Below are 27,533 nucleotides of genomic sequence, written 5' to 3' on the forward strand. Positions count from 1 at the left end.
TCCAGTGCCTGGGCCTTACTGTGGGTCTTGGCTGATTGTAGAGGAACAGATGTTTCTGAATGCGGCACTGGGGTGGTGGAAAATGCCCTGATTCCAGGAACTGAGAGAAATTTCAAGAAGTTAGCTTTTTATTTAGGAAGCTTTTATTGGTAAGAGAGGCCTTTCTAGCTTTTAAGAGCCCAGCAGCTGCTACAGAAATAGCAACAAATTGCAAGTCAGACTCAGGAGACCTAAGCCGTAGGAATGTAGGATGCAGTTGCTAAATCATTCCAGCAGGTGGCAGAGTAACTGCGGTATGGCCCTCCCAAAGAAAAGCATGATGGCTGGCCAAGGGCAATGGTGAGTCACTGGGGACCCACAAGGAATTGGGCCTGTGTTCAGGATACTAGCCATATTTGGTGGAGGAACTCAACATTAAAGATACTTTTATTTTTATCAAGGCTTTCCATGTGCCCTGGGTTATGTAGAGCCTGGGGAAATAAGAAGTTATACTAAAAACTTGTTTGCATTTATTAAAAAACTAGAGGCCCGGTGCATGAAAATTCATGCACTGGAGGGGGGTCCCTCAGCCCAGCCTGCCTCCTCTCACAGTCTGGGAGCCCTCAGGGGCAGGAGGCGACCCGGCAATCAGGGGAAGGCAATGCCCCATCACACCTCTGTTGCTGCCACTGCCAGCAGCGCAAGCCTTGGCTGGCCCTGGTTACCTGAGCCTCGGGCAGCCCTGGGCGGCTGGGCAGCTACCATCCGAGGCTTGCCTGTGCTTCAGGCCGGCCCTAGGCAGCTGGGGGGCTGAGGAGACTGGGGACTCTGGAGGTAGGTGCCCCAGCAGGGCTGAGGGGACTGGGTGCTGCCATCTTGTGGCTGTGGGCACCACCATCTTTGAGGGCGGGACAATCAATTAGCATATTCCCTCCTTATTGGCTGTGGGCGCCTCCATCTTTGAGACAGGGCCAGGGTCAATTAGCATATTCCCTCTTTATTAGATAGGATAAAAAGATGATGAGCCATTTGGCAAAGATTGTTTCTGTTTGGGTAAATTAGAGTTCCCATTTAATTGAGATCAGAAATCACTTTCAAAGAAGGTAAGGTTGCTGATTCTTCATCGGCCTGGTCAGGTAGGAGCAACTTCTACCTCCTTTCTTTGCACTGCGTGGCCCCCAGGCTTCGGAAAAGGATTCTATTGACAGCTGAGCTGCCTGCGTAGCTCCCCTTCTCCAGTTCCCTGGAGCTGTGCCCACGCCAGAGCCCGCAGAGAGAGAAGCAGCAGGTCCCCTGCTGGCTGGACCACTCCCAGCAGCCCTCAGGGCCCTAGATAAGGAGGAGAGGAAAATCTTGGGACAGGGCTGACCTGAGGCAAAGTAGAGGAGGAAGCAGCTTCTCCTCAGACCACAGCCTAATGGCAGACAGAGTTATGTAGGATGGAGGTGTCAGCAGGACCACACTCCCTCCAAAGATTCTTTCACTGCCCCTTCTCTATTCCTTTGCTTGGAGACACCTCACCCCAATCTCTGCCTCCATCTTCACGTGGCATTCTGTTCTCTGTGTCTGTGTCCAAATGTCTCTTTTCTTTTAAGGGCACCAGCCATTGGATATAGGCCCACTCCATTTCACTATGACCTCATCTTAACTTGATTGCATCTACAAAGAATCTATTTGCAAATAAGGTCACAGGTAGTGGGTGTTAGAACTTCAACATGTCTTTATGGAGGACACAGTTCCACCCAAACTACCTTTTCCCACATGCAGGGCGGCATCAATAATAGGTCCTGGGGTTTTCTGTGATGCGGACCAGACATCACAATCTTCCTCCACGCAGCTGTGCCAGCTGGACTGCCATGCTTCCAGAGCCAGCACCTCAGCTGAAACCGATTTGCCAGCACCGGCCCCACTGCAGAATCAATTCTGCACTGATGGCATTCTGGCACGTGGTGATGAGCTTGTGGGGAAGATGGTGCCAGCACCCTTCAGGCCCGGTGCAGGGTGTCTTCTGTTCACTTCACATATGAAAGGGTCCTGTCGGGGAGTTGTCCTGGACAACTCTATCACCCAGCCATCTCCTCCTTGGCCCAGCAGGCACCATAACACGTGATCACAGCCTTGCATCACGGGGAAGAAGGTCCCTCTGCTCCTTCAGAGTTCACACCCATGCATCGTAACATTTCTCCTCCCTCCGCCCCCTGCAGACTGGAAATAGTGATACACAGCCGTCTCACAGAGCTGTGGGGCAATTTAATTAATGTTTAGAAAGCACTCTGAGGTCCTCGGATGAAAACTGCTGTGTAAGTGCAAAATTATTATTAGTTCCCAGCCTCCTGTCCCCTGGCTTCTGACATGGCTTTTGTTGTTCCTGAATGGGAGCCACTTACGGGCTGTCTAGCTGGCTCTTTCTGGACCAAGGCAAGTACATACACATTTGCAGATTTCCTTCCCTTTGAAAAAAGTGTTCCAACCCTGTGGGATGTCTTGAAACTTTTCAATGCCTGAATTTCTCTCCACTTGTCTCAGTACTGTAATCTACAAGAGTAGATTGTAAACAGGCTACTTTGGAAGAGAGTGCGGGGAAAAATGGTCAATTTGAAGAAATCGTCCCTCTTATAATGAAGAATAAAACAACCTCTCCTCATGCAGAATCTGAATGAACCACTAAGCGAGAGCTGTCTCCCTTGCCCAGAGGGATGCTGTACGTGTTGATGCATTGAAAGGAGGAAAGAATAGAAGATTTGCTTTCCATGCCCAACTTTTGCCACCTTCCTTCACCCTAACTTCTCAGGAACCATGGAAACACTCGCCTGGATGATGCTTTCCTGATAGCTCTTTGTTACCTCACTGTGCCCTTGCCTGGGATCCCATGGGGAGAGTGAAATACAGAAGTGGAAAAGAAAAGAGAGCTATCTGCAAGTGAAATGGCTTGTCTCTGAAGGAGGGGATGGGGCTCATGTACAATTTCTCAATCTCTGGGGCAACAAGCAATGTTATATGCCACCATTTTCCTCTTCTCTAAAACGTATTCACACCACGCACCACCCGTTAGGCTCCCTGAAGGTGTACTTTGGTTTATCTTAATGCTTTGTTAGTCTGTTAGTCAGCCAACTGCTGGAAGATTTTATTTTTAAAAATATCTAAGGAGCAATTATGTAACATGTGATCAGTTGAACAAAAGTATAAAAAGGTACAGAACCAGTGAAAGAATCAAATGTAAGCTACATGACTGTAGACATAGAACAACAAACCCAAAGAGCTGGGGTGATGCCCTCCATGTTTCCCAAATCAACCTCGCTGATCAAATGTAATATCAAATTATAGGGGAAACCAGGCGTATTCTGCTGGGATAGCAAAGTTGAGGCAGGAGTGGGAGTAAAGATGGATAAAAGCAGCTCTCACCACGAACTATCTGTGACTGCAGCAGCACCAGAGCTGTATGTTATCACAGCGGCCGTGACACATGGGGACTTCTGTCTAAGATGATTAAGTTCCGCCTGTGATGCAGAGGTCAAGATAGAAGAAATAGTTTTTCTTTCCATTCTGTTATCTTTATAAAAAGAAAAGGAGACCTAAGCAAAAGGTAAAAAAAAAAATATGTACAGCAGCTAAGAGCATAGGAAAACCCAGCACTAAAAATTGCAAAGATCAACGTGTAGGAGTCAGCATGCTTCCATCTCCTCTTCCCTTCCACTGATGCTATGCTTCTTGGGCTTCCATCTGCTTCCTGCATAGTCTTCCTGCTTCCTATCTCCTACAGCCCTTCCATCTCACCTTTCACTTCGTTCTTCTGGTTATTGTCCTAGAAGTGAAGCTAATTATATGGCTTTCCAACCCAGACCCCTTCAAAACTGCCCCACTGTGCAAATTCTCTATAACTTGTCTGTCTTCCATTATTGCCTCCTCCCTACTTGGCCTGGACTGTGGGTTCCCTGTGCCTACCAAGCTCTCATATAATTTCCTGTTCATGTGTATTCTCTACCTTTTTGCCTTAAAGACTGTGCCCCTGCCATTACCACCACCCTTTCCCATTACTACCATTCAAAATCCTGCTTATCTTTCAAGTCCAAGTTCCAATGGACCCCACATGAATTTTTCGGTACCATTCTTTGTATACTTCCCTATGTTAAGTAAAACAAGTAGCTGCACATACAACTCTGAGCTCATTTGTCCTTCCACTAGATTGTAAGCTCCTTGAAAGGAATGATTGTCTTGTGTTTTCTGAGTTCTACATAAAGTGCCTGCAACAGTCTTTTGTCCAGGGTATATGCTCAGTAAATATGCTTATGTTTAATTTCACTCACTCAACACACACACACACACACACACACACACACACACACACACACACACGCTACAAAAAGACAGGTGGTCAAATTGTCATTTCTTATGCAATTTAAAGGTGAAATTTAGAGAATATCTAATCTCAAGGAGACAATGAATAGCACTAATAGACCCTGACCAAAGAACTGATTTATTGCATCTTACCAACCAATTCGATAAAACCTGGCTTTGTAAACAAACGGTTGCAAAATCATGAGGGACAATTGTTGAATTAAACAAACAGCTTCCACTTAAGATTCTTAGGTCTTTGGCTACTTTTACATGGGAAAGATGGAGTACTAAACTATTAGCTAGATAATACAGCCAAATAAAGTTGCCGACGAGGAAAGAGCTGGGGAATCAGACAGAATTACTCTGAGATTCCCAGCTCTGGCTGTGCCGTGGGGTCAAACACATGAGCCTCGGGTGCTTTCTCGCCCACAGGCCACTGTCACATCTTTTCCTCTGCCAGCCCAGCGAATGCCGGGCTCTGTGGGTTCCCCAACTGCAGCTCAGTATTTTCTGTGGTGAACCAGGTTATAAGAATTGTTATGAGGACAAAAACCATAGGCCTTCTTTTGGAAGAATGTGAAGTTGATAATCATGTATTTGTCTTGCAACATTACTGGGTTAAATTATTATAACTGTATTTCTAATTCCAATGACAAAAGGAAGCCTTGAGAACAAAGATTTCCCTGGCAGTGGAGACAAAAAATATGGTCCATGATTATCTACCTTCCTATGAACTACCTTGATAGGCCTTAATTGAGGCAGTGGAAAACACTCACTCTCCTTGATAAATTCTGCCCTCCTCACCTCTCTCTCCCTTCTCTCTCTCTCTCTCTCTCTCTCTCTCTCTCTCTCTCTCTCTCACACACACACACACACACACACACACACACACATTTTTTTCTACCAGATATTAGGTATGAAATGTTGAGTCTACAACATTTCCATCAAGTTTTCAATGTAAGTCAGTCCAGACTGATAAAGGGCTGCCCCTCCCTAGTTTTCCAGGTCCTGTAATTCTAATGGCTGTGAAGCATTAGTTTCATTGTGAATTAATCCTCCGAAGACAACATGACTCACTCAGCAAGTCTCCCCAGCACTTTTGGTAAATAGATTCTACTGAAAAGGAATCTATAACTTCTACTGCCATTTTATGGGCATTCATCTTTACAAAGAGCCATTTTCCAAAGTGGATTCACCTATGATGCTTTTATAACTATTACAGCCACTTGCAGTAGTTGTTCTTACCATTTGAGGAGTAATGGACCTATTTGAGAATCTTGAGTGAAGCCTCATGAATCCCAGATACAGAGCTCTTGACTTTACACACCCTTCTGAAGTAGAAACCCTCCTCCTCCATCCCTCCTACCTATGGTCATGCATGTGGTCAAGCTGATCATGCACTACCTGGTGGCAATACAATGCTAGGATGGATTCAGGGGCACCTTTGGGATTCGGGGGATGCCATTTAACAGAGGTCTACCTGTCATAAATGTCCTCCCTCTCAGAGGAAAGACTCAGCCAGTCTTTCATTTCTAGAATTTCACCTTCAGTTCAGGTTCTCAGACTAATTTACAGACATCCAGAACTCATTCCAAAGTCTTAGAAAAAATTTAAATTAAAAAAACAAACAAACATTCCACCCTCGTCAGTGTGACTCAGTTCCATTGAGTGCTGTCACATGCACCAAAAGGTCACCTGTTTGATTCCAGGTCAGGACATAAGCCTGGGTTGCTGGCTTGATCCCCAGTAGGGGGCGTGCAGGAGGCAGCCAATCAATGTTATGTTCTCACATTGATGTTTCTTCTTCTTCTCTTCAATGTTATGTTCTCACATTGATGTTTCTCTTTCTTCTCTTCTCTCACATTGATGTTTCTCCTTCTTTCTCTTTCTTCTCCTTCTCCCTTCTCTCTCTCTAAAAATCAATTTTAAAAGCTTAAAAAAAAAAGAAAGGAAAAACATTCCCTATTCACATGGATACATTTAATAAAATGAAATCTGTGACAAAGAGGCAAAAACCCTAAATCAACTTGGCATCCCTTTTACTCTCTAACATTAGTGTGGGTAATGCACACACTACTACAGGGGTAAAGTCTCTTTGGAAAACAAGTAGGAAAAGGGCCAAATTTAATAAGAAAAACACAACACTTGCCCAAACATCTACGTAACATTTGTGAATTCCCTTCTCCCCACGTCCCCGTGGCTCGTCCCAGCGGCTTGTGGAGGACTTCTGGCTGGTGCTTCAGGAACAGGTGCCTGAACTGACCTCCCCTCTCCCCAAAGGCATCTTATACAGAAGACTACGGGAAAGCCTCCCATGTAGGGTTTTTTGTTTGGGACAATTCAAAACATAAAAAGTGGAAATCATTCTCCCCTGCCCAGAACACCACTGCAATAATAAGGATAATGACACAATGAAGCTTCAAATGTGTACAGTGCTTTATACTTTTTTAGAGCATTTTCACACACATTATTTCAATCAACTCATACAACAGCTTTTGGCTTATAACCAAGACAGTAGAAACTATAGGATCTTGCCCAAGATCATACATGTAGTGAGACAACTGGGGCTAAACCCAGATCGCATGATTGGTCCGACATTTCCACCAGGTCACTAGCCAGAAAACAGGTCTCTGTCCCATTGTTGTCACCCCAGCTGTTGTCCTCTCATTCTTTATAGTCAGGATGCTTGTCAGTTAGTAACGATATCTAACTTTAGATATAAAATTCAAAGGGAGGAAAAAATACAAGTCCTTCTTTGACAAGCATTATAGAGATATAAAAATAAAGGTGGCATTCTTTTTTATTGCTTCTTTACACGTGTCTTTCCCAGATGCAAAGGCCCTGTTCGGGAACAGTTCATCCACCTGATATTTCTAAGTGTACAGAATACCCCTTAGTAATAGCAGGGCCTTCACACCAGGAAACCATTTGCTAAATATTCCCCACTGTCTCACAGCATGGCCTGTCCATTTCTTCCAGACATAAAACATCTGGGCTAGTATAAGAAACATAGCAAATTCAAAGAGATGTTTCCCAGATGTGCAGCTGTCCTCAAGAGTCTGTCCCAGGGCCAGCTCCGGAGATTCACATTTCCCAAGACCCTTTTCCACTGCACCTCACCATAGCTTTTATGTGACTGAAAAACTTTCAAAGAGGTTGACCAGATAGCTGAATAGAGCACTGAGCCGTGAAGAAGCAGCACTAGAGAGCACCCTGCAGGCGGCCCATGCTATGTGGTCATGTGATGGTTTTCAAAATTCTATTCACAGCAAGTGTGGTGGGATTCCCTTTCAGATGTTTCGGTCACGTGAAGGAATTCCCAGGAACGCTGCCACCTTCGGTGTGGGGCGCGTTCTTCTTTGTCCTCGGTGACACACAGGCACATCATGGAGCCTTCGGCTTTAGGAGAAACATCCTGCAGAAAGTTGCTCACACCAGTTCTGTCTTGGGAAGAGTCACTAGCTCCACAGGCTTGTCTGGGGAGGTGACTGGGAGAAATGCTCGTTCCATTACAGGTTTAGAAAAATCTGGAAAAACACTCTGTTGTCCTGCAAACTTCTGAAAAATAAATTAAAAGAGATAACTGAGAAGTGAGCATTTGGAGAAATGCACCAGTTGTCACTTCGTTTAGACTCCATTCACTAAGGGCTGCCTGCACATTTGGTTTGAAAGCCCTCATTATGCTGGCTACTCATTCATTCTACACTGGGCTTGGTCTATTTCACTGCTACTTCTAAACTTTAACCAGGAGATGCACCAGTTACAGACTGGGGTCATTTCAGGCCCCTACTGTTAGTTATCTGTATGGGGAAAATCAGTGCCCACAGAAACAGGCATTTGCAACAAAAAACTGAAGTCACTCACATTTAAAATTTACTGCCCAGTAATTCTAACTATCGTATATGCAAATAACTTTAAGGACAAAATGACAAGCTCTTTGAGAGCAGGAACTATGTCTTACACCCCTACAGTGCCTAGCTTAAGGCCTTGTATACAGTAGGTGCTCACCAGAGTCTTTTACTTAACTAATGTCTAGAATAGCAACCAGAGAGAGGAGTACATGACCAGAGAGGCAAGTAGGTACATATAGAGATCCAATCAGTGACCAAACAAAGGAGCCCTGGCATAGCTCCTGAGTGAGATCTGTCCCGGTCCCTACGTAGCCAGCCCTTCCTGGTGGTATTGAGGCATATGGGAAAGATCATTTCCTTGTGGGTCAGGCCCAGAGCTGACCCTGCGCCCCCACAACCTCAGTCAACCTAGGTGAGCAGCTATGCAGAAGAGGCTCCGAGTCTCTAAGCTGGAACCTGCTGCCAGTAGCTCAAGGGCATGTCAGGGATGCCTAAGAAGTGGCCAGCCACCCTCTACCGCAGGACACTCTCTGTGGTCCCCACTGCTCTGGCTTCGCAGGGTTAATTCTAAAGAAGTGAGTGAAAGTAACAAAATATAAGGAGAGAAGCCCTAAGAGGAGACAGTGGAAGGGCAGGTGAAGGACACTGTGTGGCTGTGCTGCTCACTTGCCTACAAGAAGGCTGCCTCCGTCCGGCTGGGGGACAGAAGGTGTTGCACTTTCCACCACTGTCACCATGAGGCGAGGCCCTCGGGCACTTTAGTAGGACCCTTTGGCATTCCTCAGACTCCCTTCACATATCTTACTTCATGTCCCGTCCCAGTGCTCTGTGCAGAGCCACAGGACAAAGAACAAGCTGGGAGCTTGTTGTAATGATTCTCACAGTCCGGGGGCTCAAGAAGTCTAGGGCACAGAGACGAGCTCTCTGTTATTAAATGACGCACACTGTCTACAAAACATTCGGATTGGTGCCCCAGGTGATCTTTTAGTAATAACAGATGTCTTAAGAAGATACTTACACAAGTGAAAATGATGAGTGTTAAGTAGAAAACCACCAAAGCCAACAGCAGTACAATCTCAGCTCTGTATTTCTTAAAAGTTGCTTCTCTGCGCTCCTTATGGCATCCTTTAAAAAACATAGGTGAAATATGAAGCCATTTAACAGGGCTTTTCTATCATAATAAAAAGCTCAGCTGCTTTGTTCCTGCTCTTTAAGTCCCTGTCTCCCATTACTGTCCTCACATCTGTGCCATCGGAAGAACAACAGTAATGACAGCAGTGGTGGTGATGGCGGCAGCCAGCTCTCACTCTCACTCTATCCAGCTGTGTGCAATGGGACTGACACATAGCATCTCACTGAATCTTCTGAGACAGGTCTGAGCATCTCATTTTACAAATGAAGGAATCAAGGCTCAGAGAGGCCGAGGGACTAAGGCAGGTAGCAGAGTCAGGAGTCAGGTCCCGACTTATCGTGCTGCCCATCAGTCTCCATTTCAAATGTCTGGGGTTTCCTGGCTTTTAATTTGCATTTATATCAGTTGTTGATCTATCTATCTTCATTGTCTTGTGTAGAATGCTGGGTGTCCTGACATCAGGAGGATTGCAGGACTACAAAATGAGGCAGTGAGCTGCCCAGCTGTTGCTGGATAAGTAGACACACTTTTGTAAAACTGTTAAAGCTCCTCCACCAAGAATGATGGTAAGGGTGGCCTACAGAACAGCTCCCTGGGGGGCATTAAAGGCTGTGGTTGCAACCCTCTGAGAGGCCGAGTAAGACATTCAGCCCAGGAGGGGACATGGCGGAGACAGCCTCTCCCCACTCAGACATGACATCCTATGAGCTGCTTGGGGAAGCAAGGTTGCTAACTGAGTCTCCCTGAAGGCCAGGTAGGAGCAGGTAGAGTACAGATGATTTGGGGTTCTTACCAGGGACAACCTCAAGAAAACTGTCAACCCCTAAAACTGGATTTAAAAGTTAGTGCAATAGTCTAGGGATGAATTCTCACAGGAACCTGTGACTCAAGGTTGAGAATCACTGTCCTAATGCTTCCTACCATTTATGGGCACACCATCTGCTCCCAGGCACTGTACTAGCATTTTAATGCAATATCTCATTTAACCATCATAGCAAGCCGGTCATAGAAATTATTATTCCATTTTAGAGATGAAAGAACTGAGGCTTAGAATCAATCAGAGATTTGTCCAAGATTACATGCTAAGGAACAGCATAGCTAATACCTGAGCCAGATCTAAGTGACTATAGAGTCTAACCACGTAACTTCTGACAACTTGCAGGCCTTCGAAGAGGAAAGGAAAGAAAATCAGCTTTGCTTTCACTTCATCTCTGCTCTTCCCTGCCAGGTTTCTCCCATTTCTATCATCCTATTTAATAAAAGAGTAATATGCAAATTGACCATCACTCCAAGACACAAGATGGCTGCCACAAGATGGCCTGCAGGGGAAGGCAGTTGTGGGCAGTTAGGGGTGATCAGGCCAGCAGAGGAGGGCAGTTGGGGGTGACCAGGCCTGCATGGGAGGGCAATTGTGGGGAGACCAGGCCTGCAGGGGAGGGCAGTTGTGGGCAATCAGGCAAGCAGAGAGGGCAGTTAGAGGTGACCAGGCCAGCAGAGGAGGACAGTTGGGGGGGACCAGGCCTGCAGAGGAGGACAGTTGGGGGGGACCAGGCCTGCAGGGGAGGACAGTTGGGGGGGACCAGGCCTGCAGTGAGGGGGAGTTGGGGGGGCCAGGCCTGCAGTGAAGGTCAGTTGAGGGAGACCAGACCTGCAGGGGAGGGCAGTTGGGGGTAACAGGACCAGCAGCAGAGGGCACTTGGGGGCAACCAGACCTGCAGGGGAGGACAGCTAGGGCAACCAGACTGGCAAGGGAGGGCAGTTAGAGGTGACCAGGCCAGCAGGGGAGGATAGTTAGGGGCAATCAGGCTGGCCGGGGAGCAGTTAGGCATCAATCAGGCTTGCAGGGGAGTGGTTAGGGGGTGATCAGGCTGGCAGGCAGAAGCAGTTAGGGGCAATCAGGCAGAGGCAGGAGAGCAGTTGGAAGCCAGCAGTCCTGGATTGTGAGAGGGATGTCCAACTGCCCACTGGGATTGGGCCTAAACTGGCAGTCAGACAGTGCAGGCTGGGCTGAGGGACAGCCCTCCCCCGACCCCGTGCAGGAATTTCATGCACTGGGCCTCTAGTTTCTATCATAATATTCATTGAGTGCCTCAAGAATACTATCTTGAGTCATATTCCTTTGAAATACTGGATGGGAAAGAGTAGCTATTGTAAAAAAAATCAGGGATTATGTGACAACAACATGTTTGTCATTTCAAGCCTCAGCCACTAACAAGAATTGGGCAGAAATCAAATGCAAGGCATAGCTACATAAAGAACTTATTTTTAAAAATCCAAGGAGGAGACAATCCTTGTCTTGATTCATGGAGCAAAAGTGAATATCAGTCACTGGAAACATGACTTTCTTACTGTACTCTTTTCCTTTGGCCTGAGTTGAGATATTGGGAAAGTTAACCTCTGTAAAGGGAGAGGGAAGTGCTATTCTCGTGTTAAAAAGGTAGAAACATGAAGCAACTATGTTTCAAGGCCCCAAATGAGCAGAATATTATACAGTTATCTGGTGTTGGGAGACCACACAATTTCTCCATCTTCCAAAAATCAGACTTAGATACTTCCTATTTGCTCCACAGGACTCTTATATGACTAAAGGACAGTCAAATTAACTACATGAGGCATCTCCCCCAGTCAGGCTGGGTGGATCTGTCCTTATTTAGAGAAAAAAAGAACAAGTCATGGCATTCTTGCAGAAGAATTTAGCTTTCAGCCACAGATGTGCTCCAAAGCTTCTGACTTAGGCTCCAGCGGAGAGGGTCAATTTTAACAGCTACAGAAAGTGCACAGGCATTTTGCAAGAAGAAAACAAGTGCAGCAGACCACCTCACCTGTCACTTTCAAGGTCACTGTGCCACTTTGGTTTCTCTGCCCTTCCGGCCCCTCCAGAGTGCATCTGTATGTGCCCGAGCTGCAGCTGGTAGTGTTTCGGATCTTCAGGGAATATAGCCCTTCACTGGGAGCCTCATAAAGGTCCTCCTGCTCCATCTGGTGATGGTTCTGCACCTCTATCCTCTCTTCACCGCTCTCTGTAAGCTGTTTAAAAAAAGGAATCGTTGAATCATGCTCTACTGACAGATCCGCAAGCACTGAGCCTCCACACCAATGTGCTGCCTCTTGTTTTCACAAAACCCCTCCTCCACAGATGTCTGAAAACAATTTATTGTGTGGATGTGTGACCTTTGGGGGGTGGGGGGAGAGAATCAGTGACAACTCTTTAAGTCTCTGTTTGTTTTGGAATTAGATCAGGACTGTATTTATGATCCTTCATATCCCATCCTCCACCCTACATGAAAGAGAGAGTGTTGCTATTGACGCTGATGATGTGTTGACGATGATCTGATGAAATGGGTAAATCACTTTGAATCAAATTTGGTTGCTGACTGTTCTATGTTAAATGTCCTCTTGTGTTCTCCAGCTACCAACTCACCCACTGACTGACTCTTATTTTTGTATCCCAGCCTTCCATTTGGAAACATTCCTAAATCTGTTAAGACCATTGCCAGACAATGATCTGATGTAGGCTGTTCTCCAAAGGCTGTGTATCTGTGTGGTCATCCGAGACATCACAGGAGGTACCACACTTACTCTACTAAAGTAGGAAGACAGGTGACTGTAGTGCCATGCAGAGACTCTGTGTCAGGTCATTTGGTTATATCAACACACACGTGAAAGGATAGTTACAGCTTAAATTACTGTACCCAGGACAGATCAGCCTATAGATGCCAAATTTAGCCAAACTAATTGGGTGAGTTTTCTTTCCCTGAACTATCTTTATGATTAATTGCTGGGGCCTCTTCGTCATCTCCTACTTCAAAGATTAGGCACATGCTGCACTCACCATCAATTCTCTTTTTCCCAGATGTATAATTAACTTGCCCGTCCACCTTCCAATGAAATGTTTCAAAGCTTCTAAAACAGACTTAAACAAGCAGGGAGGTGAATCACTGTATTCGGTGCTCAGCCTCTAGCCCTATGCTGAGTGGCTGGGGACCAGCAGGAGCCTGGGTTAGTGGCATTCCTTACCTGTCCCCAGCCTTGTGACAGCACCACAGAGCCACCCCAGGTAAGACACAGCATTAGCAGGCTTCACTGCCACTGTCTTTGCCCGCCCCTACAAGTGCTTCATCCCTCATTCTGGGGCACCTACAACTCCTCTCCTCCTTCTCAGAAGGGCATCGTGCAGGGAAATATATAACCAAGGGATCAGGGGAACACCCAGTGACGCCAAGACACCTAAGGAGAGAAAATACACACACACCCTCAGTGGTTGGTTCCTGCTTAATTTATTAAGTTAAGGAACACGCTATGAAGTCACCAGAAAGCTCCGGTTCCAGCTTCCACAGCCTCGGGTGTAGTTAGCATTCCTGTGGAGTGGGCTGCAGAGACATCTGGTGGCAGATTTATCACTCCTGCACGGAGCCCTGCTCCACTCACTAGCACGGGGCTGCTAAGACTAATGGCTTTTCTCAGGCCGAGTCTATGAATGTAAATCCTATTGCTTGACGGTCCTGCTTGTGTTGAAAGGTTCCTTCCTGAATAATCAAGGATCTACAGACTGGGGCCTTTAGGTATTCAAAAATAAAGGGGAAAAAAGGAGGTGTGGCCAAGGAACCTTAGAAAAAACTAAGGCGTCCAACGGATTCTAAAACACATAACATAGCTCAATGTTTCCCTTTTCAGGACTAATTAAACCACACACTAAGGCCTCATCATGTGCTCGCACCTGTCCCCCCTGCTGCCTGAAGAGGTGCCTCTTTTCACCAGAGCTTTAGATGGGTCAGGTGCCCGAGACCATCAGGGGCCACCTGTCCCGAGACTCCCCATCTCTAGTTTGAACTAATCAAGTCAGCTAGGTCTCTGCAATTTGCACAGTGATGTCTTTTCAAACTTAACCTCCAAATGCGTTCAACTTTCTAATAGATTTCACTGGAACTCTGTTTTGCTAGAAATCTCTGCATCTGAAGAGACAGACACTGGCTGCAACCATCATTTTGAGATGATCTGCCTCTGGTTTTCTCCTGGAGCCTCCTCTCCCATCCAGTGACTCCCTCCCTCAGTTCAGAAAGGCCCTAAGAGTCAAGATCAAAACTTCCAACCCCCTGGAGCAGATGGAAAATAAACTATTGTGCTTATTTACATAAATAGGACCCCACTGTCATGCTGAGAGCCTCCCAGGCAAGCACTATATGCCCAGCTAATCAGAACTGCTGGCAGTGGCCTTCTGCCCATATGCAGAGGAGAATTCATTTTGAACATCACCAGTAACAACAACAAAAAGTAATTTACTTGATGGCCAGATTTTCATGGGCTTCTAGCGAAAACCTCCAGCGGGCCTCTGGTTATTTTCAATAGCAAAGCCAAGGCAGGGTGAGAGGAACAAACAGGAGAAGTAGGGAAAGGCAGAACAAAGAACCCCAAAGCGACCTGCAGAATTGTGATGAACTGAGCCACACAGCCATCCATGGGATCACGGCAAAGTATCTCAACTCTCACAGGGTCATCTTCCAATGGCCCCTTCCTGGGTCTTCCTGAAAGACCCAGAGAACAAGGAATGCTACTGGCTTCACCTGGGAACTCTTGCCACAGTAACAAACAGCTCTCTCTGCCTGGTAACTCGCTCCAGCAAAAGGAACCTGTACATTCATACAATGTGCCTGGAAATATTTCATAACCCTCCTCTGGCATCAAGCTGTGGGTGTAGACAATGCCTATTCCCCCTTCTTTTTGTTATTTTAAGATATGCCTCTTTGGATGAAAAAGGGGCCACATACCAAACCTGACAAGCTCAGGGGAGGCCTGCACGGCGGGCCTTACAAACTCAGAGAATGAAAGTAACCACATAGGGTGGTCTGAACATAAAAATTCCTAACTAAGAGCAAGTCATGATAGGTAGTCATGTCCTAGGCTTGTAGCTTCCTTGACAAAGACCAACCGTTACCTTAACTGAACCTGTGTGTTGTCACTTTTGCATCTAAGAGAGCATACCTTTGAAATGTCAGACTAATCTCCTTTTCCAGATCCCTCAGGGCACAACCTCCCACCAGAGCAGGAGACCACAAACCTTTCATTTTATCTTGTTCCACACACATCATCTCTATGTGCTGTAAATGTTAGTTACTAACTGGTACCCACCAATGTAAAAGAAATATGTTTCTCCATTTTGCCTTTTTAGCTAGTCACTGAGATTTCCATGCTTTGCTTTCTCCCGCCCCTGTGATCAATCACCAGTGGATTTCATGCAACTCTCCTTACATCTCCTCCTTTGATTCTAATATATAAAATAAGCTGCAAAACTGCATTTCTCTGGAGCATGTTCTCAATCCGGTGAGATTTTGCTTCCCGGCAACTGTCGTCAGTTTGGCTCAAATAAACTCAAAAATTCTCTACAGGTTTGGACGTGTCTTGTGTCAACACCTTCTCATGTGACTCCATCTGGGGAACGTGGGCCTTGTCTACAGCCGCAAACACAGTTGTAGTGTTGATGTTAATGCTGCATGCTGAAAGTGGGAGTGCCCACTAGCAGTACCAAGAGACTCCAGATGTAAAAGTTCAAATCATTGCCTGCAGCCCTGTGCCCAAGCAGCTATCACACTGCGGGATCAGCAGAGTTCACTGTGGCGGCAGCAACCGGAGGAGAATTTCAGTGGGAGGATGATGGAGTAACAGCAAACAGGCCATCCTCAACTTGCTTTGTTTTATGAGTTCTTATAAACATTCGAGCTGGCTCAAACTCAACCACTGGCAAGAACGGCTCTTTAAACATTCCAAATCTAAACGTATTTCACTGCCTCTCTGCACACACATTATTGGAAACAGTAATTTATTACAAAAGGAGCTCTCCGATGCAGTCACAGCCAAGCATAATTGACAGGAATGATTTAACGCACCCTTTACTAGTATAATGCTGATATTGTAGTGCGCTAGACCACAACACGATCTGGGCAAATTAACTCCTCCAAACACTCATCACAATTATATTTTAAAAATCTTCATTCCCTATAGTAACTCTTATGCTGGCCAGTCTACCTTTTTGACTGAATTAGAAAGGGGCAAAATACAGGATCTCACTTTCAGAAAGCCTACGTACTTTTGACTTGTCTCAAGGCTTCCAAATTGACTAAATTATTAACATACCATATTCTTTCTTTAAAATTGCAATTTGACCTTAAGAAAACCACAAGCCCTAAATTAAATCAACTCTCTTTAATTTGCTGAATAATAAATCAATCAGATACAAGTACTAATTTTAAGGGCATATGAATTAAGTTCTTTTAGAAATTATGGACAAATTTGAACTAGAATAAAACAAATCAAATAAATGTTGAATATGGCTGAAAATGAACCAATGTTTTAGTCAAAAACTATTGTATAAACTGTTTATTTAAGTTTATATCATTTTATCCAAATATATGCTAACCTCCTGGATTACTATATTTGAATATAAGAGTGCTATACTTCTATTCTTATCACAAAGAAAGAATTTTGACCACAAACCTAAAATCCAAATTTATCATTCATAAGATCCATTAAGAATATGATAGGAAACTAACTACAAGAAAGAGGTTTATTTGAGGGGCAATATGCATGTGTGTGTGTGTGTGTGTGTGTGTGTGTGTATGCACATAAATGTGATTCAATAATTTGATTACACATATTTAAAAGTATAACTTTTATTTAAAGATAGTATTAAATTAATCTAATATATTCTGATCACACTGAACAGCTTTTTTTAAATCACATTTCTCGTGCACTAACATTCATGTACCTTGGTTTCTGACTCAATTAAAGTGCCAATATAATCACCATTCATCATAAAAACAGCTCTTTATAGCGTGCAAAATAGTTTGGCTTGGAGGTTGATGTCATAATGAGGGTAGAATGTATGCACATTAACATCGTTTTTTTCTAAGTGTAGTTTTATTGGAAAAATGACTTTCCACTTTGAAATTTAGTAGATGTAACAGACAGAGTTTAATTTATGGCGGTTAAGACTATGACTATGGCAGAGGCAACATAATGAAGAACACAGACTTTGGGCCTAGAACCAAACCCCAGTCCCACCACAAGTCCTGCTCTGGGCCAACTGACTGGACAGCTCTCAGGCTTCTTTTGCTCACAGAGATGGGGTTAGGTGGTAATTAAACCTCACAACATTGGTGTAAAGATACCTGTGATGATGGAGATGTACATATAGCAGAGTGTCAATCACACAGAAAGCCCTAAAAATATTACTACTCTCTTTTCTTTTCATAGCCAAGGTTTCATTCAGCATTCTAAATTTGTCCCTGCACATGGGAAATATTCAAAAAGTATTTGCTGAATGAATGAGTGAGTTTTAGGTACAATGAGAACATTACAAGGCCACTGGCCTTGGAATCAAAAGGCCTGAAGTCAAGTCCCAGCTTCTCCATCAGTTAGCTGGGTCATCTTTGGTAAATCACTTCACCTCTGAGCTATTTCCTCATTTGGAACTACCTTACTTACCTCATCTCTCAAGGGGTTATTTTAAAAATCAAGTCAGCAAACACATAAACTGCTTTATAATTGCTAACATTGGTAATAAAAATGACCTCTGATAGCTTTCCACTCCGTCCTCTTCATTCAGTCATGCCTTACTGTTGATACTTCCAGTCTCCTCTCTGGCAACATTTCCTAAAAGTCCCAATCTCTGCTTTAGGAAGAAATTATTTTTCTACTCACAGTGTCTCTAAACTATCCACAAGGCTAAGTTTTCTAAATTTTAGGGAAGTACTTTAACCTAGGTCAGGTCTGAGCTAAGGACTGCGGGTAGAAAATGTGGGGTCATCACAGGAGTAGCCAGGAAGGGATCATGGAAACAGTTTTAGATGGAGGAGCACTTTTTTTTAGGTAAGCGAATCTCTTTTTAGTCCTGCCCTTCATAAAACCTTCCCTTACGTCACTGAGACCTTCTTTTAACTTCCTCTTCTTTGTGTAGTGACATAACCAAGTACAGAACTAAGAAAATCCAGTCCTCATGTGATTCAGCTTCCCCCTTTTCATCATGGAAAACAAGTGTTTGGTATTTTTTTTTCCTATTTCACTCTCAGCTGTCTTCTTCCTCTCTACCCTCTTCCAAACTAAAAGATTTTAGCAATTTTGCTCTGTCTTGTCATTGTTCAAAAATCTCAGTGATCCACTATTCTGGTCTGGCTGAGACTTCTATTGCCCTGTCTCGGGCAGTCACATTCTGCCTTGCCCACTCTTCCATAGAACCACATGGACAGGACTGGGGACCAAGAGGAAAGGGAAGGAATATTCTATGCATGTGTTCAAGTCTTACCGAGTTAACCTGATGGAAGTTTCACAGTAATGAAAGAATAAAGCCTCACTCTGAGATTCATCTTTCAGGATGAATCATATTCTGCCCTTCACCACGAGAAATATGACATTTTTCATTATGTCATCCTCTTTGCTGAAAAACTTGAAATGGACCCCTGCTATCAAAGGATAAAGTTCAAACCCTTATAGTTTGGCATTCGAGGTTCTTCACAATCTGTTCCCAGTCTATTTCTTAACATCACCTTTCAGTTTTAGTTACTAGTTACTAGTAACTAAATCACTAGTTACCCATAGCTTCCCCCAAATGCTTGTAGAGCCCTATGTCCATTCCTGTGCTCAAGATGGTCCTCTTGCCCAGCTGGTGTGGCTCAGTGGTTGAGCGTAGACCTATGAACCAGGAGATCACAGTTCGATTCCCAGTCAGGGCACATACCCGGGTTGCAGGCTCAATCCCCAGTGTGAGGCGTGCAGCAGTCAGCTGATCAATGATACTCTCTCATCATTGGTATTTCTTTCTCTCCCTCTCCCTTCCTCTCTGAAAATTAATAAAAATATATTTCATAAAATAAAAATACATGATCCTCTGGCAAAACTTCTGTGTTGATCTTGGGATGGCCAATGCCAAGCCCAGGACTTGGCACATATTTGGGACTTAGAAATATTTACTGAATAATGAAGGTGTAAATATGACAGACATTTGAAAACCAACTTTAGGTCTTTCATAGTTTGACCTAAAGTGGAGCCCATAAAAATGATTCAACCAGGTCAAGTAGTATAGGTGCCAATGGGGACAGTATGATTTTTCTATGATGCTAATACACACATTGTTTTCACTTTTCAGTGTTTTAGTGCTTCTATATTTAATGTACAAATATTTCCTTTTTCTCTTAAAAACATGTCCTTAAATCTCTCTTACAACAGATGGCATTCTAAAATCAAGGAAGTACAGTGAGTGGCATGCATTGGCTCCTTCATGCGCCCTTCAGGGTCTGTGGCTGTAGAGAGTACATCTACCCAGACCACTCATCAACTCTAACCCCTCTGAAGGCACTCTGCTCTGCTTAGCGCCCCCTTGCTGTGTAGCTCATTATCACATAAGATGGTAGAGACAGAAAATACAACTCCACTGAATAGGAGTTTAGCAATGCACATGGGAGACAGCTTCATAATGAATGAAGAACAAGAAATATCTGAGTGGTGAAGTAGCCTCGTTCAAGCCGTTAACCTGCTCTCCCACAGACCCCTTAGTCTCCAGGATACCCCATTATCTCCCACAGCTAGGACTCTTCTAAATACAATAAATGTCAAGTCTGATCTATTCTCTGAAACCACAGTCTTACTTCCCCTTTCTCCCTTCCTTTGGAAATCATCTAAAAAACACACTCGTCTTGTGACGCATCTGTCCTCACCCCCGCAGTGTCAGCCAGAGACGAACTATAGATCCTCTTTCGTTATGCATCAACATAGGTTGTCAGGGCTCCTAGCATGATAAAGGATGGTACTACATCTTCTTGATTAATAGTCATTCATTAGTAGTAGTAGCAAACATCAACCATCCCCAAACACTCCACCCAGTGTCATCCTCTCCCTCCAAACCTAGTGCAGCCTCATTAAAGAGAGTGCAAACCAATGGTGCTCAGTCTGAAGCACAGATGTGGCCCTTTAATGGGTGCTCTTACTCCTGGCAGACACGGGATTGTGCTATGCCCTCTAATGCTAGAATCCAACTCAAGGTCACAGCCTGTGGAAGAAGCGTGCTGGAGCAAAGTCTATTTGCAAAATTTCTCAAAATACCTCCCCAAACAACCACAATCTATTCACTACTTTAAAAGCTAAATTTAATGGATGTTCTGTATTCACTTTTCTTTTTCTTCTCAATCACTCATGCTGCCTTAAAAGATACAATAGCCGAAACCGGTTTGGCTCAGTGGATAGAGCGTCGGCCTGTGGACTGAAAGGTTCCAGGTTCGATTCCGGTCAAGGGCATGTACCTTGGTTGCGGGCACATCCCCAGTAGGGGGTGTGCAGGAGGCAGCTGATCGATGTTTCTCTCTCATCGATGTTTCTAACTCTCTATCCCTCTCCCTTCCTCTCTGTAAAAAATCAATAAAATATATTTTTTTAAAAAAAAAGATACAATACAGGAAAGGATGAGAGGAGAACCCATTGTTGGATTCCAGAGAGGAGGAAAGTAAAGTTGGGTTAACAAGAATTGGGCTATCTCTACCTACTCTTAACTCCACCTTTGATTCCTCCCTGTGCATGTCTATACTAAGCCCCCTCTGGGTCCCTCTCATTATGTCTGCTTAATAAAGAGAATAAAATGGACACTGTTCCATCCCCATTCGTCCTAATGTTATAAATACTGATTGGACACCGTCAGCTTTGAATCTTTTGATAAAAGACAGGTGATAAGGAACACATGGTTTGCACAGGTCCTGTTGTTAATCACAAGTGATCAGTGCCAAGTGGACAGTGGCAGGATGCTCTGTGGTGCCTGAGAACTGGGTGGTAAATGGAATTTTGGATTGTGAGTCATTATAACTGTAATTGTGACATGCAGAAGGCCTGTAAGAATGTGATTCAATTGGCAGACAGTGAAAACCCGCCCTGGAAGGGACTCTCTGCTTTACTTCTCCAGCAGGCAACCACGACTATGCAAGAGGTTTTGCAAACCACACTAGTGATGCTGAGAAGGTGATGTGAGCCAGGCTGGCCATAGTCACCAGATTTAAACTGCTCACTTTATAGCTACCTCGCTGCTTGACTGAAATGTTTTATAAGAAACTTGGGAGGGGGGGGGAGTTTGACAAGACACTTAATCCTCCATAAGATGAAGTATTTCAGTATTTCACCTTATTTCCAGAACACGCTATCCATTTTTCTTGCACAAGAACAATTGATGCAAAATATCATTACTGGGCTGGAAAATAACAAATATCTACAGAATATGCTGGGACCTGTTAAAAAGTTCTTGAAGGAACAATGTATATCATTTTTGAGATATTTGATTAGTGCATTGGCACAGCATGGCTCTCCTGTCCACACTACTCAATCACAGCTCACTTTCTTAAAAATAAATAAGTATGGTATGAATTTTCAAAGACTCTATTCCATGGGCCAACAGACAAAAAAGAGAATGCCAAGACACTGTTGTCTTTTTATCACAATTTTGAGAGATCTGCAGGGTAAATCATGCAAAAGTCATGTTCGATAAACAAGCACATACATTATAGAGTTACATCATCAGCTGACATCCGAGAAGCCAAAGGTTAATTGCTATGGTTTACTATATCATTCCAAGTGACCTCGTGCAAGAAGATTTAACTTGACAACTGTTTGAACTTTACAGTCTGAGATTTCATCTGCTTGTTTCAGGAGTACTTTTTCATTACTCCCCTGGGAATATCAATATTGTTTTCTTTTCTTAATTACTTTCTGGAAAGAACAGTGGTTTCACGGTTTCCCCCTTCTTTAAAACTAAATCCCTACCTGGCTAGCCTCGCGACACTTTCTGTCCTCTGCTGCCTTGTTAAATGGCCAGATGTGTGTTCAGGTTCTCACAGCATCTTTTATGCTGGGCAGAAGAGAACCCTGCTTGGTTGGAAAGGGGCAAAACATGGAGATTTGCTCCCAGGTAAGAGGACAAATGAGTGACAGCTGCAGAATAAGGCTGGAATGGCACACTCATTCTGCTTAACCTAGAGGCAGTAATCTCATCAGAGAAGGCGAACAAAGGACCAGAGACGGCCAAGGCGGCTTGGCTTTGCAACGCCACCAGAACCGCAATCTTTGAATGTGAAAATGTTCCAGTTCAGAGGAAACTAAAAAAAGCCTCAACGCGACTCAATCCTCTCAGTAGCGGCAATGACGCCTGTTCTTACACGCGTGGACACGGCTCATACACCCTCACTGACACCCTCCTTGCTGGACCTCTCAGGACGGCCAGAGGGCAGAGAAGCTGAGTAAGGGAGGAGGCCAAGGAAAGGGGGTGATCGACAAGTAACCACCACCTATGAAACAAACCCAAATCACATCCATCTCTCAGTCCTTCCTTTCCAATCGCCCACCCTCCCCCGCCACCTCCAAACTGATGGGCATCACAGTCACAAAACACCATAAATCAGAAATCCTCTTACCCAATGTCTAAATAGGCCCTAGCTGCTTTCTCCCCGGCCTACCGGCCCAACCACAGGTGGCCTCCAAAATCAACCCGTCAACCCGAACGGGCTCAACAGTATTGCCCTCCCAGACGTCTACTGTGGGTCATTCATCTCGGGCCACGTTTAGGGGCAGGAAAGAACTGAGGTCTTCGGGAACAAAATCTAAGTCTGCCGAGTACCTGGGGGCGCACAGAGTTGGGGCGAGGGCCGGGAGGGGTATGGGAAGACAGGGTGCTTGGAGTTCAGCTGCGGGAGACTCCCCGATCCCCAGCCGCATCAGGTCGCAGCCTCCAATTGAGCCGACCAAACCGCAGCCTGCGGGCATCTCGGAGCTTACCTTGGCCCAGGAGACCCTGTAGGGCACCTGCAGGTCCTGGGGGGCGGTGCAAGGCAAGTCCACATCCTCGGAACAAGCCGCCTTCACTTCCCGCGCTGCTGGCGCCAGGCTGCAGGCTGCAAGAGGGAGAGAGACGGCGGCGTGAGCAAGCGAGAAAAGGGGGTGTCGTGGGGAAACGGGGGGAAACGGCGACAGGAGGTCTTGGGCCCTACCGCAGCTCAGGAGCAGGAGCTGGAGGCTGCGCGACATGGCTGGGGAATGCCGGCCTGTGGCGCGCTGGCGCCGCGCCGCGCTCTTGTACCCGCGCTTCGGGACTTCCCCAGGCGCCGGCCCAGGGGGATCCCCAGCGGGGGGCGGAAGCAGCAGGCGCGCCCTCCCCGCGCCCGCGGCCACCGGGGCGCCCCCGCGCCTGCCCCCGGCGCCCGCGGCCCGCGCGCGTTCCCGCCCCCGCGCGCCCCCTGGCTCGCGTCGCCGCCGCTGCAGCCTGGCCGCAGTGACAGCTGTCCCCGCGGAACGCCCAGGGCTTTGGCTTTGCAAACCGCGCTCGCACGCGTGACACCATCCGCTGACCCGCATAACAAAGCCAGGAGCGGGGCCCGTCCAGGCTGAAAATGGTCTTTTTACGAAGGTGAAACCAGATTCAGAGAGGTCCCGCAGCTCCCCAGGCGCCCAGCCTGTCCGCGGTGACGTCACTAGTGAGCCAGATCCTCAGTCCACCTTCTGTGAGATCCAAAAACTCAGACTTCCCCAAGAACGCAGCAAGACTAGTTCTTGGCCATGCCTTCTGGTGTGGGTTATCAGTCGGTATCATTCAGCCTGTTTAAATTGTTTCTACAAAAGAGGCTCCTATTAAAATAATATTTTGGGGAAAACCCCTCCCCCCAAAAAAAAATCTAGACGAAGTTAGAAATCACCTATAATCTATCCAGAAGTCACTATTGGTAACATTTGGTGTCTTTGCTTCAATGAATAAAAGACAGATATTTTTAATGGTCTACTCTACCTACTATCTTACTTGATTTTAGCTTAATATTTGTCAAGTGTTTCTGCATCATTAAACAGTTACAACAGTATCATTTTGGTGGCTCCATAATATTCCATCCTACAGTTGTACCATAAATTAGAACCGATTGGTGTTAGACATTAATCTAGTGTTACTAGTCTAGATAGTGTTAGGTTGCTTCTTTAATTATCCACATTACGGACAACGCTGTGGTTACTAACATGAACTTTTGTGTAGATAAACCCTGGCTGTAATAGTGGCTATTTTCTCAATAAGTACCTAGCAGGGGTGGGGAACTGTCTTTCTGCTAAGGGCCATTTGGATACTTATAACATCATCTGAGGGCCATACAAAATTATCAACTTAAAAATTAGCCTGCTGTATTTGGTCAAACATTCACTCACCCCTAACGCCTTGGCAGGGCCAGACCAAAAAATGTCATGAGCCAGAGCTGGAAGTTCCCCACCCCTGAGTCTTAGAGGAAATTATGCTAGGTCAAAGGAACTTCACAATTTTGTTAAATAATGCCAAAATTACCTCCACTGAGGTGTGCTCCAACTACAAAGTGTCCCCCAAAAATGTATAAACACTTTAACTGCTGATAGCTCAATTTTGAAAATGAAGTGTATTTTAATAAATGCTTATAATTATTCAAAGTGTGTGTATACATTTTTTTTAAACATATATTTTATTGATTTTTTACAGAGAGGAAGTGAGAGGGACAGAGAGCTAGAAACATCGATGAGAGAGAAACATCAACCAGCTGCCTCCTGCACACCCCCCACTAGGGATGTGCCCGCAACCAATGTACATGCCCTTGACCGGAATCGAACCTGGGACCTTTCAGTCCGCAGACCGACGCTCTATCCACCGAGCCAAACCGGTTTTGGCGTGTGTATACATTTTTTGTGACACCCTATAATTCCCACCTGGGGTGTATGAGAGTGTCTGTTTCCTAGCACTCTTGCCAACACACATTGTTACTAAACGTCCACCTTTGTCCATTCCAAGTGGTTAAAAAGAATGACACCACAGTAAAGTTTTAACTTACCCTTGAAAGTAGTTATACCTATTGACAGTCACACCAGCTATGTGTTAAGTCTTTTCTCCATAATCCTTGAAAGGCTAATGTTTTAAATTAGAATATTTTTAGGCATACAAAAATAAGTATAGAAAATAAAAGAATCAAATGCATCTGAATGCAATCTATCTATATATATAAAATCCCAGCAACCGAACAGCAGAATGACCAGAACGACCGGTCGACCAGTCGCTATGATGCGCACGGACCACCAGGGGGCAGATGCTCAACGCAGGAGCTTCCCCCTGGTGGTCAGTGCATCCCACAGCGGAGCAGCCGCTCAGAGGGTGGGTCCACAACCCCTCAGCTGATAATCCCCGCAGGCCACACCCCCCACCAGTGCACAAGTCCACAGGGCCTCTAGTATATTTAATAAAACAACCGTTCCTTGCTAGATCCCATTCCTGGGCATTTAAGCTTTCTTCTGATTTTTTATTGTTGTATGAAGCTGGGGATGTTCAAACTCTGCTGGCCCAGCAATTGGGTGCATTATTAGCTACTACCATCCTGTCCTCCAAAGTCATGTTCCTTGACACTCCCCTCAGCAGGGTTTGGCATCATCAGATTTTTTTCCCAATATGATGAGTGCGAAATATCAGTTCCTCTTTGTTTAATTTACATGACGTTGACTACCAGGAGAGAGGAACATGTTATTTCTCATGTTTTGAGACCATTGGTGTCCTTTTGAGGATTGCCCATTCATACCATTTGGCCTTTTCCTTTGGAGCTGTTTATAAATTCTGGGCCAAATCCTCTTTTGATTGTGTACATGGCAAATATCTTCTCCACGTCTAAGGTTTGTATTTTTCACTTTGTTTATGATATCTTTAATGTACAAAGGGATTTTTTTAATATTATGATGTAGTCAAATTTATTGATCGTTTTTATTTATAGTTTGTGCTTCTGGTGTTGTGTTTAAGAAACCTTTTCCTACCCTGAGAACATAAAAACATCCTGCTTAATTTTTGTCCAAAACTTTAAAGTCCTGCTTTGTCATATGTTAAGTCTAATCCATTTAAATATGGTTTGATGTAGGGACTTCAACTTCTTTCTTCCATATGGATAACCAATTGTTCCAATGCTGTTTGTTTAAAGTTCTTACTTCCACTGACTTGAAATAGCATTTCTACTATATACAAATTTCCATATGTATGTGGCCTGTTTCTTGACTCTATTTTGTCTCTCCCTGAGCTAATATCACACTTTATTATTACTTAATTGAACTATAGTTAAGTCTTGCATCGGTGGGGGAGTGAGTGAGCCCTCATAGGTTGATCTTCCTCTTCAAAATTGTCCTGGCATTCTTGGTTCTTTTCTCTACCTTCTATATATTTGAACCTCAAAAACCTCATATAATTTTTCCAGGAACACATTCAATGTGTAAATTGCAGAAATTTAACATTTTAGCAATTGATTCCACAAATCCATCAATATTGGGCATCTTTCCATTTACTTAGACCTTCAAGAAATTTTAAAATTTCACACATAAACATTTTCTACATCTTTTGGTAGATTTATTTCTATTGCCTTTATATTTTTATTGCTATTTTCACATATACTGTATATTTTCCAAACTATATTTTACTAGTTGCTCATTGCTGGTAAATAAAATTTTATTTTTGTATAGCCAGCAATCTAGTCTCACTGACCTTTCTTATTAATGTTAACAATTTATTCTTAGGCCTTCCATTAAGACACTTTTACAGTCATAAATTATTTAGAGGGTTTTTCCCTTAAAAAATCCACATATATGGTTTAGTTTTCATTATTGCTTCTGTTGTCTAGGAATTGACTATTCTCAAAAATATGGTCTGTATAATTCGTTGCTATTGAAGAAATGCTCTGTGGCCTAATATGTGATCTTTTGGTAAATGTGTCATGTTCTTGGAAAGAATGTGCATTCTCCACCTGGGTCTCTTTGATCAAGCTTGCGCATCGTGCCATTCAGGTTTATAGCTTTACTAAATTTGGGTCATTTCAAACTATCAATTACTGAAAGAGATGTGTTAAAATCCCCTATGACTATGTAATTGTCTATCTACCTTGGAAATATTATCAACTTTTTGCCTTGTATAACTTGATGCTATGTTTTTGGTGCCTTCCAGTTATAACTATCTTCACTGACCCCAGTGAATTGTTACTTTTGGTCTTTATTTAGACCTTTCCCCCCTTAATATGCCCCCCTTTTTTTTCCTTCAAAGACAACCTTATCCACTCTGATTATAACCACACCTCTTTCTTTATTGAGGCTAGTATTTCTATACTTTTACATTCAACTTTGTTTTTGTCCTTAAATTCTAACTGTCTTTTTTTTAAGCTGTAGTTGGATTTTTCTAATCCAATACAACTGACAGTGTC

The 27,533-nt window shown here is 44.4% G+C and overlaps 1 protein-coding gene across 2 annotated transcripts; it reads right to left on the reverse strand.

The window, feature by feature from the left end:
• Positions 1 to 6,732: 6,732 nt before the first annotated feature.
• On the reverse strand, positions 6,733 to 23,509 carry CD83 (CD83 molecule). 2 transcript variants are annotated; one of them, XM_008146099.3, is made up of 5 exons: positions 23,304 to 23,509; positions 23,092 to 23,207; positions 12,120 to 12,324; positions 9,184 to 9,290; positions 6,733 to 7,869 (listed from the first exon to the last, which is right to left on the reverse strand). In XM_008146099.3, the coding sequence occupies exons 1-5, from the start codon at positions 23,338 to 23,340 to the stop codon at positions 7,744 to 7,746; spliced, it is 591 nt and encodes a 196-aa protein (XP_008144321.2). In that variant the 5' UTR covers positions 23,341 to 23,509; the 3' UTR covers positions 6,733 to 7,743. The 2 variants fall into 2 exon arrangements, with proteins under 2 accessions (XP_008144321.2, XP_008144320.2); XM_008146098.3 differs by having other exon boundaries at positions 6,733 to 7,872; positions 23,304 to 23,507.
• Between the last annotated feature and the right edge of the window lie 4,024 nt (positions 23,510 to 27,533).

Source organism: Eptesicus fuscus, chromosome 9 (genome assembly GCF_027574615.1).
Source record: "Eptesicus fuscus isolate TK198812 chromosome 9, DD_ASM_mEF_20220401, whole genome shotgun sequence".
Lineage (NCBI taxonomy): Eukaryota > Metazoa > Chordata > Mammalia > Chiroptera > Vespertilionidae > Eptesicus > Eptesicus fuscus.

Coding starts and splice junctions, on each gene's coding strand:
- CD83 (XM_008146098.3), bottom strand. CDS start 23,340: ATGTCGCGCAGCCTCCAGCTCCTGCTCCTGAGCTGCG. Junction 9,291..12,119: donor AGTGACCTTGAAAGTGACAG/GTGAGGTGGTCT, acceptor TGTTTTTTAAAG/GATGCCATAAGGAGCGCAGA. Junction 7,873..9,183: donor CACTCATCATTTTCACTTGT/GTAAGTATCTTC, acceptor TTTATTTTTCAG/AAGTTTGCAGGACAACAGAG.